This window comes from Cnephaeus nilssonii (genome assembly GCF_951640355.1).
Source record: "Cnephaeus nilssonii genome assembly, chromosome: 11".
Classification (NCBI taxonomy): domain Eukaryota; kingdom Metazoa; phylum Chordata; class Mammalia; order Chiroptera; family Vespertilionidae; genus Cnephaeus; species Cnephaeus nilssonii.
Window position 1 is genome coordinate 64957713 of NC_137082.1, and position 13749 is coordinate 64971461.

The 13749-nt window shown below is 45.9% G+C and overlaps 2 protein-coding genes across 4 annotated transcripts in view; one reads left to right on the forward strand and one right to left on the reverse strand.

Annotated features, from left to right (window-relative positions):
* Window positions 1-3849, reverse strand: part of TXNRD3 (thioredoxin reductase 3) — a 43698-nt gene extending 39849 nt beyond the window's left edge. For both annotated transcript variants that reach the window (XM_079784964.1, XM_079784963.1), the window contains exon 1: window positions 3805-3849. The gene's annotated coding sequence lies outside the window, so the exon portion shown is untranslated. The remainder of the gene's footprint in view (window positions 1-3804) is intronic.
* A 218-nt stretch (window positions 3850-4067) lies between these two features.
* Window positions 4068-13749, forward strand: part of CHCHD6 (coiled-coil-helix-coiled-coil-helix domain containing 6) — a 219467-nt gene continuing 209785 nt past the window's right edge. Inside the window, exon 1 of one of the 2 annotated variants that reach the window (XM_079785248.1) lies at window positions 4068-4204. In XM_079785248.1, the coding sequence (XP_079641374.1) occupies window positions 4118-4204 (87 nt within the window). In that variant the 5' untranslated portion in view covers window positions 4068-4117. Of the gene's footprint in view, window positions 4205-4270; window positions 4400-13749 lie in introns of those variants that run through there. The other variant, XM_079785249.1, reaches the window with a different exon arrangement.

A 13749-nucleotide genomic window follows, 5' to 3' on the forward strand; every position in this document is an offset into this window, starting at 1 on the left:
CTTGTTGGTTTATTGATGGTAGCCATTCTGGCAGGTATGACATGATACCTCATTGTCACTTTAATTTGCATCTCTCTGATGATTAGTGCTTTTGAACATTTTTTCATATGTCTCTTGGTCATCTGTATGTCCTCTTTGGAGAAGTGTCTGTTCAGGTCCTTTGTCCATTTTTTAATTGTTTGTCTACCTTTTGTTGAGTTGTATGAGTTCTTCATATATTTTGGAAGTTAACCCCTTATCAGATGTATCATTAGCAAAAATGTTCTCCTATCCAGTGGGTTCCCTTTTCATTTGATGCTGGTTTCTTTTGCTTTAAGGCCTCTTCTTTCTTCCCTCTTCCTCCTCCCTCTCTCTCTCAAACTATCTCTCTCCGTCTCTCTCTGTGAGTGGGCATGCATCTATTTTTCATCTTTTCTGGATGTATCTTTTCTGAATATGTTTATCTGTGAGTCTCCTTTCTTTTTGAACCTGTCCTTTTTCTTTCGTTTTAGATTTTTGTTTCTTCTGCTCACCCACTCCCCATCTTCTCCTGTCTCCTCTCAGAGCTCCCAGTGGGAGTATTTCAAATCAGCTATTTTTCAGCTGGCTTTTCAAGTCAAATATTCTGCAGGTTAGCCACAAGTCCTGTTTGCAACTCGGTTTTCTTGTCTGTGAAATAGGAACACAGAACTTGTCCAGTGCTGGGCACAAGTGGACAAAACTTCCTTAGACTGCAGCCATCTTGCATCTTCCAAAATGGCAATTTTTAAATCTCACATTGATTTGCTGGCATTCTTTTGTAAAGAACTTTCTTCCTTTTTTTCTATTCTCTCTCTTTCTCTCCCTCTCCACATGGACCATTGGATTAAAAAACATAATTGTTATAAACTCACATTGTCAAAGTGTTGTTAATGTTCAAAGTGTCCCAGGTTTGGCCAGTGGGAGCCTAAGAGGCCAATTTTCTAACGAAGTACCTTGTTTCACCAAAGGAAATTGGGGTTCTGTTGTATGAAAGGAGCAAATAGTTATTAGCCAGCAACTAATGGGCCTGCCACACTTATCTCTCCAAAGCCTGTTTCCTAGACTTTAGAATGGGGTAATAACTCTCTCAGGATGATTTCCAATTGGTCATGGATTGACTGCATGAAAAACAATGCGTGCCTGTGTCATAGAGCCTGACACAGAGAAGGTGCTAAAAAAAAAGTTAATAATTTCCCTTCCCATCCTTCCTATGCCACTACCTTTATTTAATCCTCAATCTTACTTTGTTTGCATGTATGTCACATTATCTTCACCTGTTTGCAACTCGGTTTTCTCATCTGTGAAATAGGAACACAGAACTTGTTGTGTTTTCATGAGGCTTAGCTACGCTGTTGTCATTGCAACCCTCATGCTAAGTCTTGTGGAATTCCAATTTTGTCCCAGGATTTTGCAGATGGTGGTGGTGGTGGGGCACACACAATCTCATGGTCACCTGTGGCTCTGATTCTTGTTTTCCTGAATTAGCTGTCTGTTAATCATTTTGTCATCTGGCCCAGAAGTGAAGTCTATCTTTTCCTTCAAGTTTTACAACTCTCCATTTGTTATCAGTAGAAGTGGAGTTCTTAGAGTGCTGTGAGGAAAATAATTGCCTGAGGTCCCTATGGGATGATGGGGCTTTGTGGAAAGCTTTATTGTAAAATGAAGTAAAATTAAGGGTGTTCTCCTCCAAGGCCCCATCTTGTCTTCAGCAGGGCCAGAATTAAGGCCACTTCCCAGAATATTTGTCCATATTAAAGTATAGTCCAGTCCAGCGTCTGGCAAATGTAGCTTGTACTCCCACTGCACTCCATTGTGTGTGTGGTCTGTATGGCCATGGCCATGCTGCTGCTGCTTAAGGCCACATGGCTATGGAGAGAGAATAAGTGAGCACACAGGCAAATTCTGTCACCGAGCGAGAGAGATCAAGCATGAGCAAGCAAGAACAAGAGTGAAGGAACTCTTTGTCTGGAAATTTTTAACCAGGAGCTTCTCCAAACTAATTAATTAACTCTTTAAGATTTCATGTGCTTGCAGTGGCTCCACACTCTTAGCCAATGACCTTTTCCCAGACTAGATTGACAGACAAGAACCTTCCCTACATCACCCTGACTTTACTGCACATGTGCCCATCTCCCCCTTTATTCAATCTTTCCCCCCAGTGATGTGCAGGGTATGGACGGGTGGTTCCCTGGGAGTGTGAAGCTGTAGCTTCCTGGTAAAGCTGCCAAGATGACCATGCTAGTAATGTCTGGCATCCCCTTTGCTCACATTCCTTCATTAATATTAACTTGCTAATTATGATGATAATACCTTCACAGTCATAGATGATGCTTGGGTATTCAGAAGGCCTTGAAAAATATGGGGAACATGTAGAGGGTGCCAAAAGTGCCCCACCCATAATTTTTATTGGCTGGGGAAGCCATACCCTAACTGGTATGGATGTTGGCAACTCTCTGGGGGATTGTCCTGGGCTGCCAATGACTGACATGTGGGAGATAAGGCTAGTCCCCTTGCCTCACAGTGAGACTATTTATGGCCGTAATTTGTGCTCCTGAACACCCTGTGGGATCAAGCTAAAGCCAGTCTCTAGTTTTGACTCCATCTTTACTTAGCTTATTCTGTTCCCTCACTTTTTTTTTCTCCTGAGGCACTCTCCCAATAAACTACTTGCCCCAGAATCCCCTACTCAGGCTGTGCTTATAGGAAAGAAATGCAGGGCAAAGGGGATGGAGGGAGATTTGCAAATCAAAGTATTTTGAATAAAATTAGCATATGTCCTTGTCCATAAAATCCTCCCCAGCTGCACATCTGGAATGTTCACTCTCTCCTTCACCCAAGCTATTCTCATGTCAGAGTGTCTCACTGGTCTCTCTCATTTATTCTCTCCTCACTCCTTTCTTTCCTGGTTGCCAAAAGGAGCTTGAAATTACCCTTGCTATTTCATGTAGCAATCCAGTCTTCCCTCGTTCTAGATTCCAAACTTAACTTCAGGCCCACTTTGGCAAATCAAAGCTATTCAGCAATTCAGATGAACAAGAGGAGGCTTCATTCATAGTTGTTGTGGCTGTGAATAGCAATCAATTGTGTTCCTTCATTACACATGTGGCCTGTGTGAGAAGCAAACACACTGTGCTCAATGCATGGTATGCATGCTCCTTGGATAATGTCTCCTAAATGCTTATGACCATTCACTGCCCTCCTAAGAATAAAACTCTGACCTTGGAATATAAGGCCCTCCTGGTCTGACCTCCTTATTTCTGGCTCTCCTCTGCTTGCTTCTCACTTTCCATTCATGCAGCTAGACCCGCTTCCTTTCTTGAATGTGGCAAGGTCTTTCCTGACTCAAGGCCTTTGCACTAGTTGGCCCCCAGCAAAGCTCTTTCCCCATCTTCTCCTGGCTATAACTCCTTACTGGACCTTAGGTCTCAATTCAAATGCTTCTTCCTCAGAGAGGTTGCTCTGGCCTCTCAAATTAAAGAAGGACTCCTCTTTTTAATTTCTTTCATGGCATTTATTACAGTGGTTAGCAAGTTTATTTACATGCTTGTCTGTCTTTTCATTTGTTTCTTCTATTATATGTCAAAAGCAGGAAGGCAGGACCCGTCTGTTAGTCACTGTATTCCCTGCGCCTGGGTCAATGCTTGCCTGGTGTTCAATATCAGTTTGCTGAATGAACCAAGCCGAGAACCATAACAAAGTCACCTCAAGTTTAGTGCAGGCCCCTCGGTGGTCTCCTGGCCTCAGAACATCACTCTCAGCTCTTCTTCAAGGGCGACCTTTCCAAAGCGAGTATTGTCCACTTACCGTGCCATTGGAGGCTCTCCTCGCGTAGGCACCCGTGGCTTCACTTTCAACGCGTTTTCCACGCCCGTCCCCTCTCCCCCCACGCCTCCCCGTACTCCCGGGTTGCAAGCCAGGACAGGCCCACAGGACTACAATTCCCACAATACCGAGCGGGCCAACTCCACATGATTGGCCGAACTTCCAGCAGCATCCAATAAAACGTAATTTTGTTGACTTGTGCCAGAGCAGCCCGAGTCCCGGAAGCGACAGTTCAGCGTCTGACTGGTTGCTCTGGAGCCGGGTCGCGTGCCCGCCCGTCTGCCCGCCTCCTGTTATGGGGGCTGCCGAGAGCAGCGAGGGCCGCAGGGTGTCCTTCGGAATGGACGAGGAGGAGCGGGTCCGGGTGCTACAGGGCATCCGGGTGAGCGGGTCGCCGGTGGGCGCGAGGAGCGAGCGCGGCCGGGGCGGGGCGGGTGTGGAGGGCGCCCGAGGGTGAGGAGGCCGGGCCGACCTAAGGGGAGGTGCGCCACGGGAGCGAGTGTGCGCGCCTCGCTGGTGGAGCACTGCCTACTCCGTGGTGGTGAGCATCGTTTTCTCCGCCCAGTAAATGAGGAAGGTGAGGCTTGGAAAATTCTCAGGGTCCCCGCGCAGGGAGTGGCTACCTTCAGGCTTCACCACTGCGGGAGGAAAATTGGAGAGCGAGAGAGATGGTGAGGCCACATTCCTGCCCCAGTTGACTTAAGTGTCACAGACCTGAATCTGTTCCACCTTACACCAAGTGTATGCGCCTTGTGTGTACATGAGATGCTGCTGCCAACCCTGGACACCTGCAACAGCTTCTCAACATTGCAGCCAAAGGGGCACTTTAGAAGTTGTAATTTAAATCATACACCCTTCCCTTGCTTAAAATTCCAAGCAAGAGCCCCCCCCCCCCCTTCCCATTTTTTAAAATCCTCACTGGAGGACATGTTTATTGATTTTTAAAGAGAGGTGTGTGTGTGTGGCGGGGGGGCAGGGAGGGGGGAGGCCTCGGTGTGAAGTGTGAGAAAGAAACATGATCGGTTGCCTCCTCCCAATGGAGGAACCCGCAACCTTCTGATGTACTGAACAACACTTCAACCAACTGAATCACTAGGCCAGACCTTAAGCAAGGGTTTCAATGAATGCCTGGCACATTTAAGATGAAAAGGAATGATCTTACCTTATTTTACAAAGCTGTGCTGCTGATTTCTCTGACCTGTCTGACCTCCCCCCCGCCCCCCATCTAGTCACTAGCCTTAGGACCTCCTTGTCCCAGCAAGATGTCAGCTTGCTCCAAGCACAGGACCTCTGCATTTGCAGTTGGTCTTTTTTTTAACATAATTTATTAATTTGTTTTCAGGTAATAAGCATATACATATGTTTCTAAAATTATATAATGTCCTCTAATTCTGTTGTAAGGATGATTGTATGTTAACAAACATCTAAATGTCTTACCAATTGAATTTATGGGCAACAGTATAGGATCATAAAAACAGTTATTTCTGATTTCTTCATTTGAAACAACAATGTAAAGCACTAATTTATTAATGTATCTTGCTGAGAAAACAGGTTTTAAGATTCTAAATCTAGATTTTGATGATTTTTAAATGAATCCTTAGTTTTTCCTATTTCCCCGCAAATCAGTTACAATTTTGAGCATAGTCATATAGCAACCATAATTCAGTTGACTGCTGAGGGTCTTTTTCAAATCGTGTCCTTTCCAACATTTTTCTGAAGTCAGTTTCTGGCTGGTTCTGTCAGTACCAAGAGTTCTTGTATGATGATTGCAGGGTAATGTTTGCCTAGTAGTTCAACTTCCACTTGTCCTACCTTACTGAGCTCCATAGGGATGTTTGCAAAAGCCAGACTCTTCTGAATGCTGTAACTGTAGCTTCCAGACATGTTGTCAACCACCTTGCCATTGTGCCAGATGCTTTCATTTCCCTCCAGATATACATCGTCCGTTGCCAAGGTGAGGCAGTCCAGTCTCTGTCTCAGCCCCTTGGATTTAATGTGTTTCACTGCTTGCTTTCCTATGAAGTCTGCTGGCTACATCACGGTTCTGGTTAATGTTTCCTTTATAGGCCCTATCCCATCCCCACTCCACCCCCCCCCCCCCCCAGCTTTTCTTATGTCCGGCTCTTATCATCCTTGTTATAGTTAAAATATCTGAGTATCCTTCCCTCACCACTTAATCTAAAGTCCCTTCCCACCCACACTGTCACACATCTAGTTTTTTCATAGTGCTTATCACCATTTGAAACTTCTATTAATAATTTACTTGTTTATTGTGTTTCCCAGTATAGGATCAGCTCTGAGGCTAAGGCTTTTGTCTGATTAATAAAAGCTCATATTTGCATGCTTACTGGGGGCATGGGATACATAGGTGTTCTCTCATTTAATTTTCAACAGCCCTGTGAGAGATGTAGAATTCTATATGCCCATTTTATAGTCTAAAGACAACTGAGGCACCGAGAGATGAAGTAACTTATCCAGGATCACCTAGGTCAGTGGTCGGCAAACTGCGGCTCTCGAGCCACATGTGGCTCTTTGGCCCCTTGAGTGTGGCTCTTCCACAAAAGACCACGTGCGGGCGCGCACATACAGTGCTATTGAAACTTCGTGGCCCATGCGCAGAAGTCGGTTTTCGGCTCTCAAAAGAAATTTCAATTGTTGTACTGTTGATATTTGGCTGTTGACTAATGAGTTTGCCGACCACTGACCTAGGTGACAAGCGGTAGAACTGGATTGAAGTAGGCAACTCGGGCCTGTTCATTGAATGCTATATACTTCCTCCTACACCTGTGTCTGGCAAAAAGTGGGTGCTTTGTAAATGTTGAGTGATTGAATGGATGAACTCAGTGAAACAGAGACCGAGTTTAAATGAAATGCACAGAGCTGGGTGTAGGCGAGTTAGTTAGGGAGGTGGTTCAGAAAAAGACATCAGAAGGCCCAGCTGCTCGGCAGATGCTCATTTGCTGTGTGACCTTGGGTGAACAATTTATCTTTTGAATCTTAATCACCACATTAAAAAAAAAAGGGGGTGGGGTGGCGGGAGGATGTGAAATCCTAGGTGCTGCCTACGATGAAATGAAGATGTGTGTTGAAGCGTCTAGAGAAAGTACAGAGATACAGAGTGTTTTTATACTAGAGTGTTTTTATAGTATAGTACAGTCCACTCTGCCTGGCATAGTCCTTAGCAAATACATTTGGTGCCTGCTGGTGTTACCTAATCTTAACCTGACTCCTGCCAAAGACAAAATGAGGTTGGTGTTGGGAGACTGAGAGGCAGGAACCTGAATTGAAATTTAGAAAGATACCCTTGGCCTTGGCTCTGGGTTCTCTCCCACCTTTGCCCCTAACTGCCCTCCCCTGTCACCTGGTGTCCTGGTTTGGGGAATGTTGGAAAGTTAGGTCAGTGCGAGTTTTCTAAGGTTCAGGGGACTCCCTTAAGAAGTGATTTCCTTTAAGTTGACAGAGGAACATCTACTTTTTGGGTGGCAGACAGGTACATTTTATTTCTAGTTTTCTTGACATATCTGCAAAGTATAAATTCTCTTTAAAGATGGAGAATCAGGCTTAGAGAGGTTAAGGAATTCGTCCAAGGCATTACCTGAGTAACTTCTGGGACTTTATCCAGATCTTTTGGGTGCAAAAAGCAGCCTTTTATCACTACTCCAGCTCCTTCCCCACCACTGATATGCAAGACAGCAAGAAAATTCTGAGACAAAGCCTCCACCTGTCCTGCTAGGTGCTGGGTCCTCATTTAGTTCTACCAGAGGTTGTTAAAATGAGAGTAAGCGCTGGTCACAGGTTGACTGCTGGGCAAATTCATTAGAGAGAATAAATGACTAGTCCTAAGTCACACTGTGGGGTGCATGCCATGACGCCCCCCCCCCCCCCCCCCGCCTCCCTCTTCCCCCTCTTCCTTATATTCCTGGAGATCAGAGAAAAGGAGGTGACAGCAACGAAGTGTTTTGGTGTAGTGACTTTGTTCGCAAAGTTACTTGAGGGTTGGGGAGTTCACTTTGTCTTTAGGCAGGTGAGTAAAAATCAGTAGACAAGCCTTGGCTGGTTTGGCTCAGTGCATAGAGTGTCGGCCTGGGGACTGAAAGGTCCCGGGTTCAATTCCGGTCAAGGGCACATGGGGTGGGAGGTGTGTGCAGGAGGCAACCAGTCAATGATTCTCTCTCATTATTGATGTTTCTATCTCTCCCTCTCCTTTCCTCTCTGAAATCAATAAAAAATATATATTTAAAAAAATCAGTAGACAAGATCGTTGGATATAAAATAAGAAGTTAATTTAATAGAGGGTAGATGCCAAAGAAGAATATCTGCCCCAGCTCCTTCAGAGAAAGATAAATATTCATAAAGGCCACTTGTATTTAATCCCCTGGGCCTGGGCCTGGAAAGTGCTCTAGTTCCCTTAAAATGAAATGTTAGGGCCTTACTAGTTTGCACACTTATTTGCATAAATTTACATAGTGAGTTCAAGCCCTATTTTCTTAGAAGGTAAAAGAAATTTAATTAATACAAAATGCTGCAGTTATATGCAACTTGTTTCCAGAGCAAGTATGTGTGAAATGCATAAGATTTCATTTCAACAAGTATTATTTAACCTCATCCTCCAATAAGAAAAGAAGGCACACATGTGGCAATAATGTCCTAATCATGTCCTTTTCTGTGCCCAGTGTGAGCAGCCATCTTTGGTGATTCAACTGAAATTGGTTGCTCCTCAATTTCCAGGCTCCTCACTGTCTTCAGCCTTTTCCCTTCCAACCACTAGGTGGCTCTTCCCTAGTCATTTCCCCAGCTTGCCGCGTCAGGTGTGTTCCCAGGCTCATTTACACCCTTCATTACCTTGACCATCATTTATTGCTCCTGTGAGGTCAGTCTGGGCCACTGCTGAGGGGAAGATCAAGGAGGATGTAGTAAGGTACACAAGAAACAGTTCCCAAACATGCCAACACCAGAGAAGCCACATGCTGAGCATTGTACTCATGGCTATCATTTATCCATCACCTCAGTAAAATGCTTACTGTGAATTTGTGATTGCCAGACATAGAGCCTGGGTTTGCAGAGAAAAAGGGACAAAGCATAAGGTCCCTGCCTTCATGAAGACCTCAGCCCAGTAGGGAGAACAGACCAAAAGAAAGAAAGAAAAAAGGCAAAGGAATGAAAGAACTGCAAGTGCTATGAAAGAAACAAAGAGTAATGGGGCCACCCGCTAATAGGGATAGTCAGCTCATGCTTCTCTGAGGAGGTGACTTTGAAGATGTGCCTGAGCCAGCCAGGCAATGTGCACATATTTACTCTTTGCTGAGTGTTTTGAGAGCACTATCTCAGATATTCCCCTTGCTGACCTTGTGAGATATAATCATCCCTGTCTCAGAGGCGAGGAAACAGGTTCAAGGAGGTGAAGTAACCCAAGGTCACAGTGAGTTAATGGTAGAGCTGGAAGCTCAGACGTTCCAACTTCATAACTTGTGTGCATGGCAGCCACATGGGCTGGGATGAGGGAGAAAAGTTGACCTGGTGATGAGGCCAGACAGATAATGGGACCTGAATGCCAGAGAAGGCTGTTTACATGTTATTCTGGAGGCAACACTGCAGTTCTCTAATCAGGAGTGGAGCTTTGCAAAGATTGTATCTGATGATGGTGATTTTTCTTTTATTAAGCAGCTTCATTGAGATGTATTTTATATATAAAACTAGAGGCCTGGTGCACGAAATTCGTGCATCGGGGTGTGTGTCCCTCAGCCCAGCCTGCACCGTCTCCAATCTGGTACCTCTCGAGGGATGCCTGACTGCCCTCTCACAATCCAGGACTGCTGGCTCCCAACCGCTTGCCTGCCTGATTGCCCCCTAACCATTCCCCTGCCATCCTGATCGACGCCTAACTGCTCCCTTGCCAGCCCGATTGCCCCTAACTGCCCTCCCCAGCCAGCCTGGTCACCCCTAACTGCCCTCCCCTGCCGGCCTGGTCGCCCCTAACTGTCCTCCCTGCAGGCCTGGTTGCCCCCAACTGCTCTCCCCTGCAGGCCTGGTCCCCCCCCAACTGCCCTTCCCTGCAGGCCTTGTCCCTCCCAACTGCCCTCCCCTGCAGGCCTGGTTCCCCCCAACTGCCCTCCCTTGCAGGCCTGGTCCCTCCTGACTGCCCTCCCCTGCTGGCCTGATCGCCCACAACTGCCCTCCCCTGCTGGCCATCTTGTGTATTGGAGTGATGGTCAATTTGCATATTACCCTTTTATTAGATAGGATTCACCTATTTCAATGATTTTTTTTTTTTTTTTTTTTTTTTTTTTTTAGCAAACTTATAAAGTTGAGCAACTGTAATCACAGTAGGAATTTAGAATATTTGCAAGACCTAAAAAGATCCCTTGTGCCTATTTCCCTGTTCCCACTTCCAGCCTTAGGTCACCATTAATCCTGCCTCCATGCATTTATGTTTTCTGGACATTTTATGTAAATGCACTCATACATCTTTTACCGCTGGCTTTCACTTAGCACAATATTTTTGGTGTTGGTTCATTGATGTTGAAGCATGTATCAGTAGTTCCTTTTTGTTGTTGGCCATGTCCCCTTACATGTTGCATGGGCGCTTGTAACTCACTACTTCCAGTGGAACTCACCCACATCCCCTCTTCTGCCACCTAGAAATCATCCTTTTGCTAGGTTGTGAGTGGCTCCACCCAGACCCTCTTCCAGAAAGCTGGATCCTGCATTCCTCTTTTTCTACAATTAATGACAAATCTTGAGTTCTCCTTTCCAACTGTTTATCTCCTCCTTATCCTTTGTTTTATCCTCCTCTCTTTATCCTTCTCTCTACCTCAGTTTAGATCCATTCCATCTTCCTCTTAGCCATCTGATAAATGGTTCTTTCTCCCCATAGGCTTGCCTTCCACAAATCTATACCTTCTGGTGCTAGCAGGGTAATTTTTTTAAAGGTAAATTTTACTTTTTAACATGTATCAGCCAAATGGTAAAATTCAGACAGTTTGAAACGAGGCACATAGGGAAAAGAACATCTCTCTCTTCCACCTTGTCAGTCCTGCTCGGAGATAGCCCTTGTTACCAGCTTCTTGCCTCAGTGATTCTTCAGAGGTAAAGCTAATTGTGGTGCTCCCTTCCTTCCCATCCTTACAAGCTCCCCATTGCCTCTAGGTCAAAGGCAGATTCATCCCTTCACGAAGCCCTCTGCGTGTTGGTGCCACTTTCTACCTCTTGCTACACATCCTGGCAGGGAGGACACTTGCTCTTGCTATACTCTTAACTGTTTCATGCTTCTGTGTCTGTATTCTGTTCTCAACCTGCAGTACTTTCTCTCCCTCTGACTGGCTAAATTCCTCTTCATCCTTAGGATCAATTCAAGTGTTACCTTCTGAAGGATGCCTTTCGTGATGTCACTGCCCCACCTCTCAGTGGTCACCATCCTCGGTCCTGCAGATCCTGTGTTCACCTCCAGTGCTTATTACTCTGGGCAGAGATGATCTCTTTCTTGCATACTCTTTTACTACCACTGGCAGACCTGACTCCCTGCAAGCTTGTTTTTCTGGAAATTGCCCTGGGTGCTCAGCCTGACAGGAGCCTTAGGCCCTGCTAGGAGAGAGCAGTGAGCTGCAGTTTTATCTCCTGGCACCCAGTGGGTCCTTAGAAAGTGGTACCCTGGGAGGCCATGGGCATGGCTGTGCAGACCTAGCTAACTGCTGACTCACCACAGACCTTGGGCAAGCTGCCTCTCTGCACCACACCTGCTCCATTCCTTGCATGAGGAGGACGCCTCTCCTGCCCACGGGGAGCTGATGGATTAGTTAATGCGAAGAATAATGCTTAGGAGCTGCCTCCACATTGTTTCTTCTCAAATGTGTCTAGATGAGTAACATTTTAAGACTAACAAGTGCTGATTTTCATATTGACATTTTCCTCATTTAAGTAGGCTTTCTGATTTATAAGTACATACATATTCCTCTTCCACTACCTACCCTGGGGCTCAATAAAGCACCATAAACTGGGAAATGTGACTTTCAGAAATATATCTATATATCTATATCTATATCTATCTATATTTTACTATTATTTTCTAAATTTTGAATTGGCCCTTCTATGCACATGGTTACTCGTCACCTCAGAGTGGCTCTTTTACTGCCTGCCTTCACTGGTACAAGTATCACTGTTAGGTGCCCCAGCTTTGGATGGGAGTCTTGGTGCCAGCACTTAGGACTTCCTGTAATCTTGGGTGAATTGTTTCACCTCCCCGACTCCAACTTCTTCATCTGTAAAATGGGAATGCACCTGGGCGTGGCATGTAGGGCATGCTCAACGAATATTAGGTAATGGCTGTTTTTATCATTATCTTTAGAGGCCCGATGCACGAAATTCGTGCAAGGGTAGGCCTTCACAGCCCTGGCTGCCTCACGGCCCTGCCCCCCAACCTGCACCTGCCTTAGCCTGGCACTGCCCACGTCTGCCACCCCCCCCATTCCCCGGTTCCATGGAGCCCCCCCCCAATCGATTGCCCCACAGAGGGTGTCCTGGGCCTGTCTCTTTGGGGTAATCGCGGAGCCCCCTGATTGATTGCCCTGCTGGCCTGGGCCTCCCTCTGTGGGGTGATCATGGGGTGATGGCAGGCTCCCGACCAATCGCATGGCACCCGCCTTGGCTGGCCTGGCGCCAGTGCGTGCCATAGCGTCCGGATGGTCATTCTGCTGTTCAGTCGATTTGCATATTATGCTTTTATTATTATAGATTATTATAGATAGGAAGCCCTGTCATCACTCTAGAGTTGAGTGCTTCTGCAGCAGCTATGAGCTTTGTTGCCCCCTTCTGGAGTTTGGGGACATCACCTCCTCTCTGGTCTGCCCCTCAGCACTTTGTTGCAAGGGATTCCCTGTTTCTCTACATGCAGCCTCTTGCAGCTTCCTGTGTAATCTATTTGCCTGTGAAACAGAGCTGCTTGGATGGACTTAGACCCCGTCCCCCCCCCCCCCCACACACACACACAAGAACTGTTCTTGGCTCAGTGTAGACACCCCATCTCCAGTTAGCCAGGTTTGGGTTTTTCTGTCGTCTTTCTCTCATTTAGGCCTTTAAGACTTTTTCTTCTTTTAAGATGCATCTTATTTTTAAATGACACCTGCTTATAATTTCTCACAAATCCTTTCAGGCTTTTTCAAGCCTCCATATAAAAGCATACTCTTTCCCTTTTTATAGTATACATGAGATCATACTGTATACTCCACTCTGTAAAATACTTCCTTCACTTGTCCTGTGCACTGGTCAGCTGCCAGGTCTTCAATCATTTTACCTCCTTGGTCTCTCTTGCATCCATTTCCTCCCCGCACTTCTGTGATTTGCATTTCTGTCCTCTTAGTCCTGATGTGCACTGTTAGTGCCAGACTTTTCTGTATAAGATGAAGCTCCAGTTCCTCTTCAGAAACCATTGGTGGCTCCCAGTTGACTGCGGAATGGCAGCCTCCTTACCTTGTCATTCAAGGCCCTCACCGAGGGGAGCCCACCAGCCTCCCATCTGGTTTTCTTCATGGACCTGTGCTATGTCAGGAGGAACCTTGGACTTCTCTGAGTGTCGTTCCCCTTTACTCTCACCCCTTCTCTGCAGTCATGTTTTTAGCCCAAGTCAGGCCGTCTTCCTTCCAGCTGGAACTTAGGGTTCCTTTATTAGAACTCTCAGGCACCTTATTTGAGCTTCATATACCTGACAACTTAGTAGCTTGTGTCTTCTGTATGAGTTTATTTTGCCCACCCTATTGGACCATAAGTTCTTTGAATGTAAAGCTCTTGGCTGTTATATCTTTACATGCTCCATTGCACTAGTGTGTTATGAACATGTGCCTTTAGTAAATACTTATTTAGTTTATGTCTTTAACAAATATTGAGCATCTCCAGTGTGCTGTGCACTCTCTGGGCACTAAAGATAAAACAAGAGCA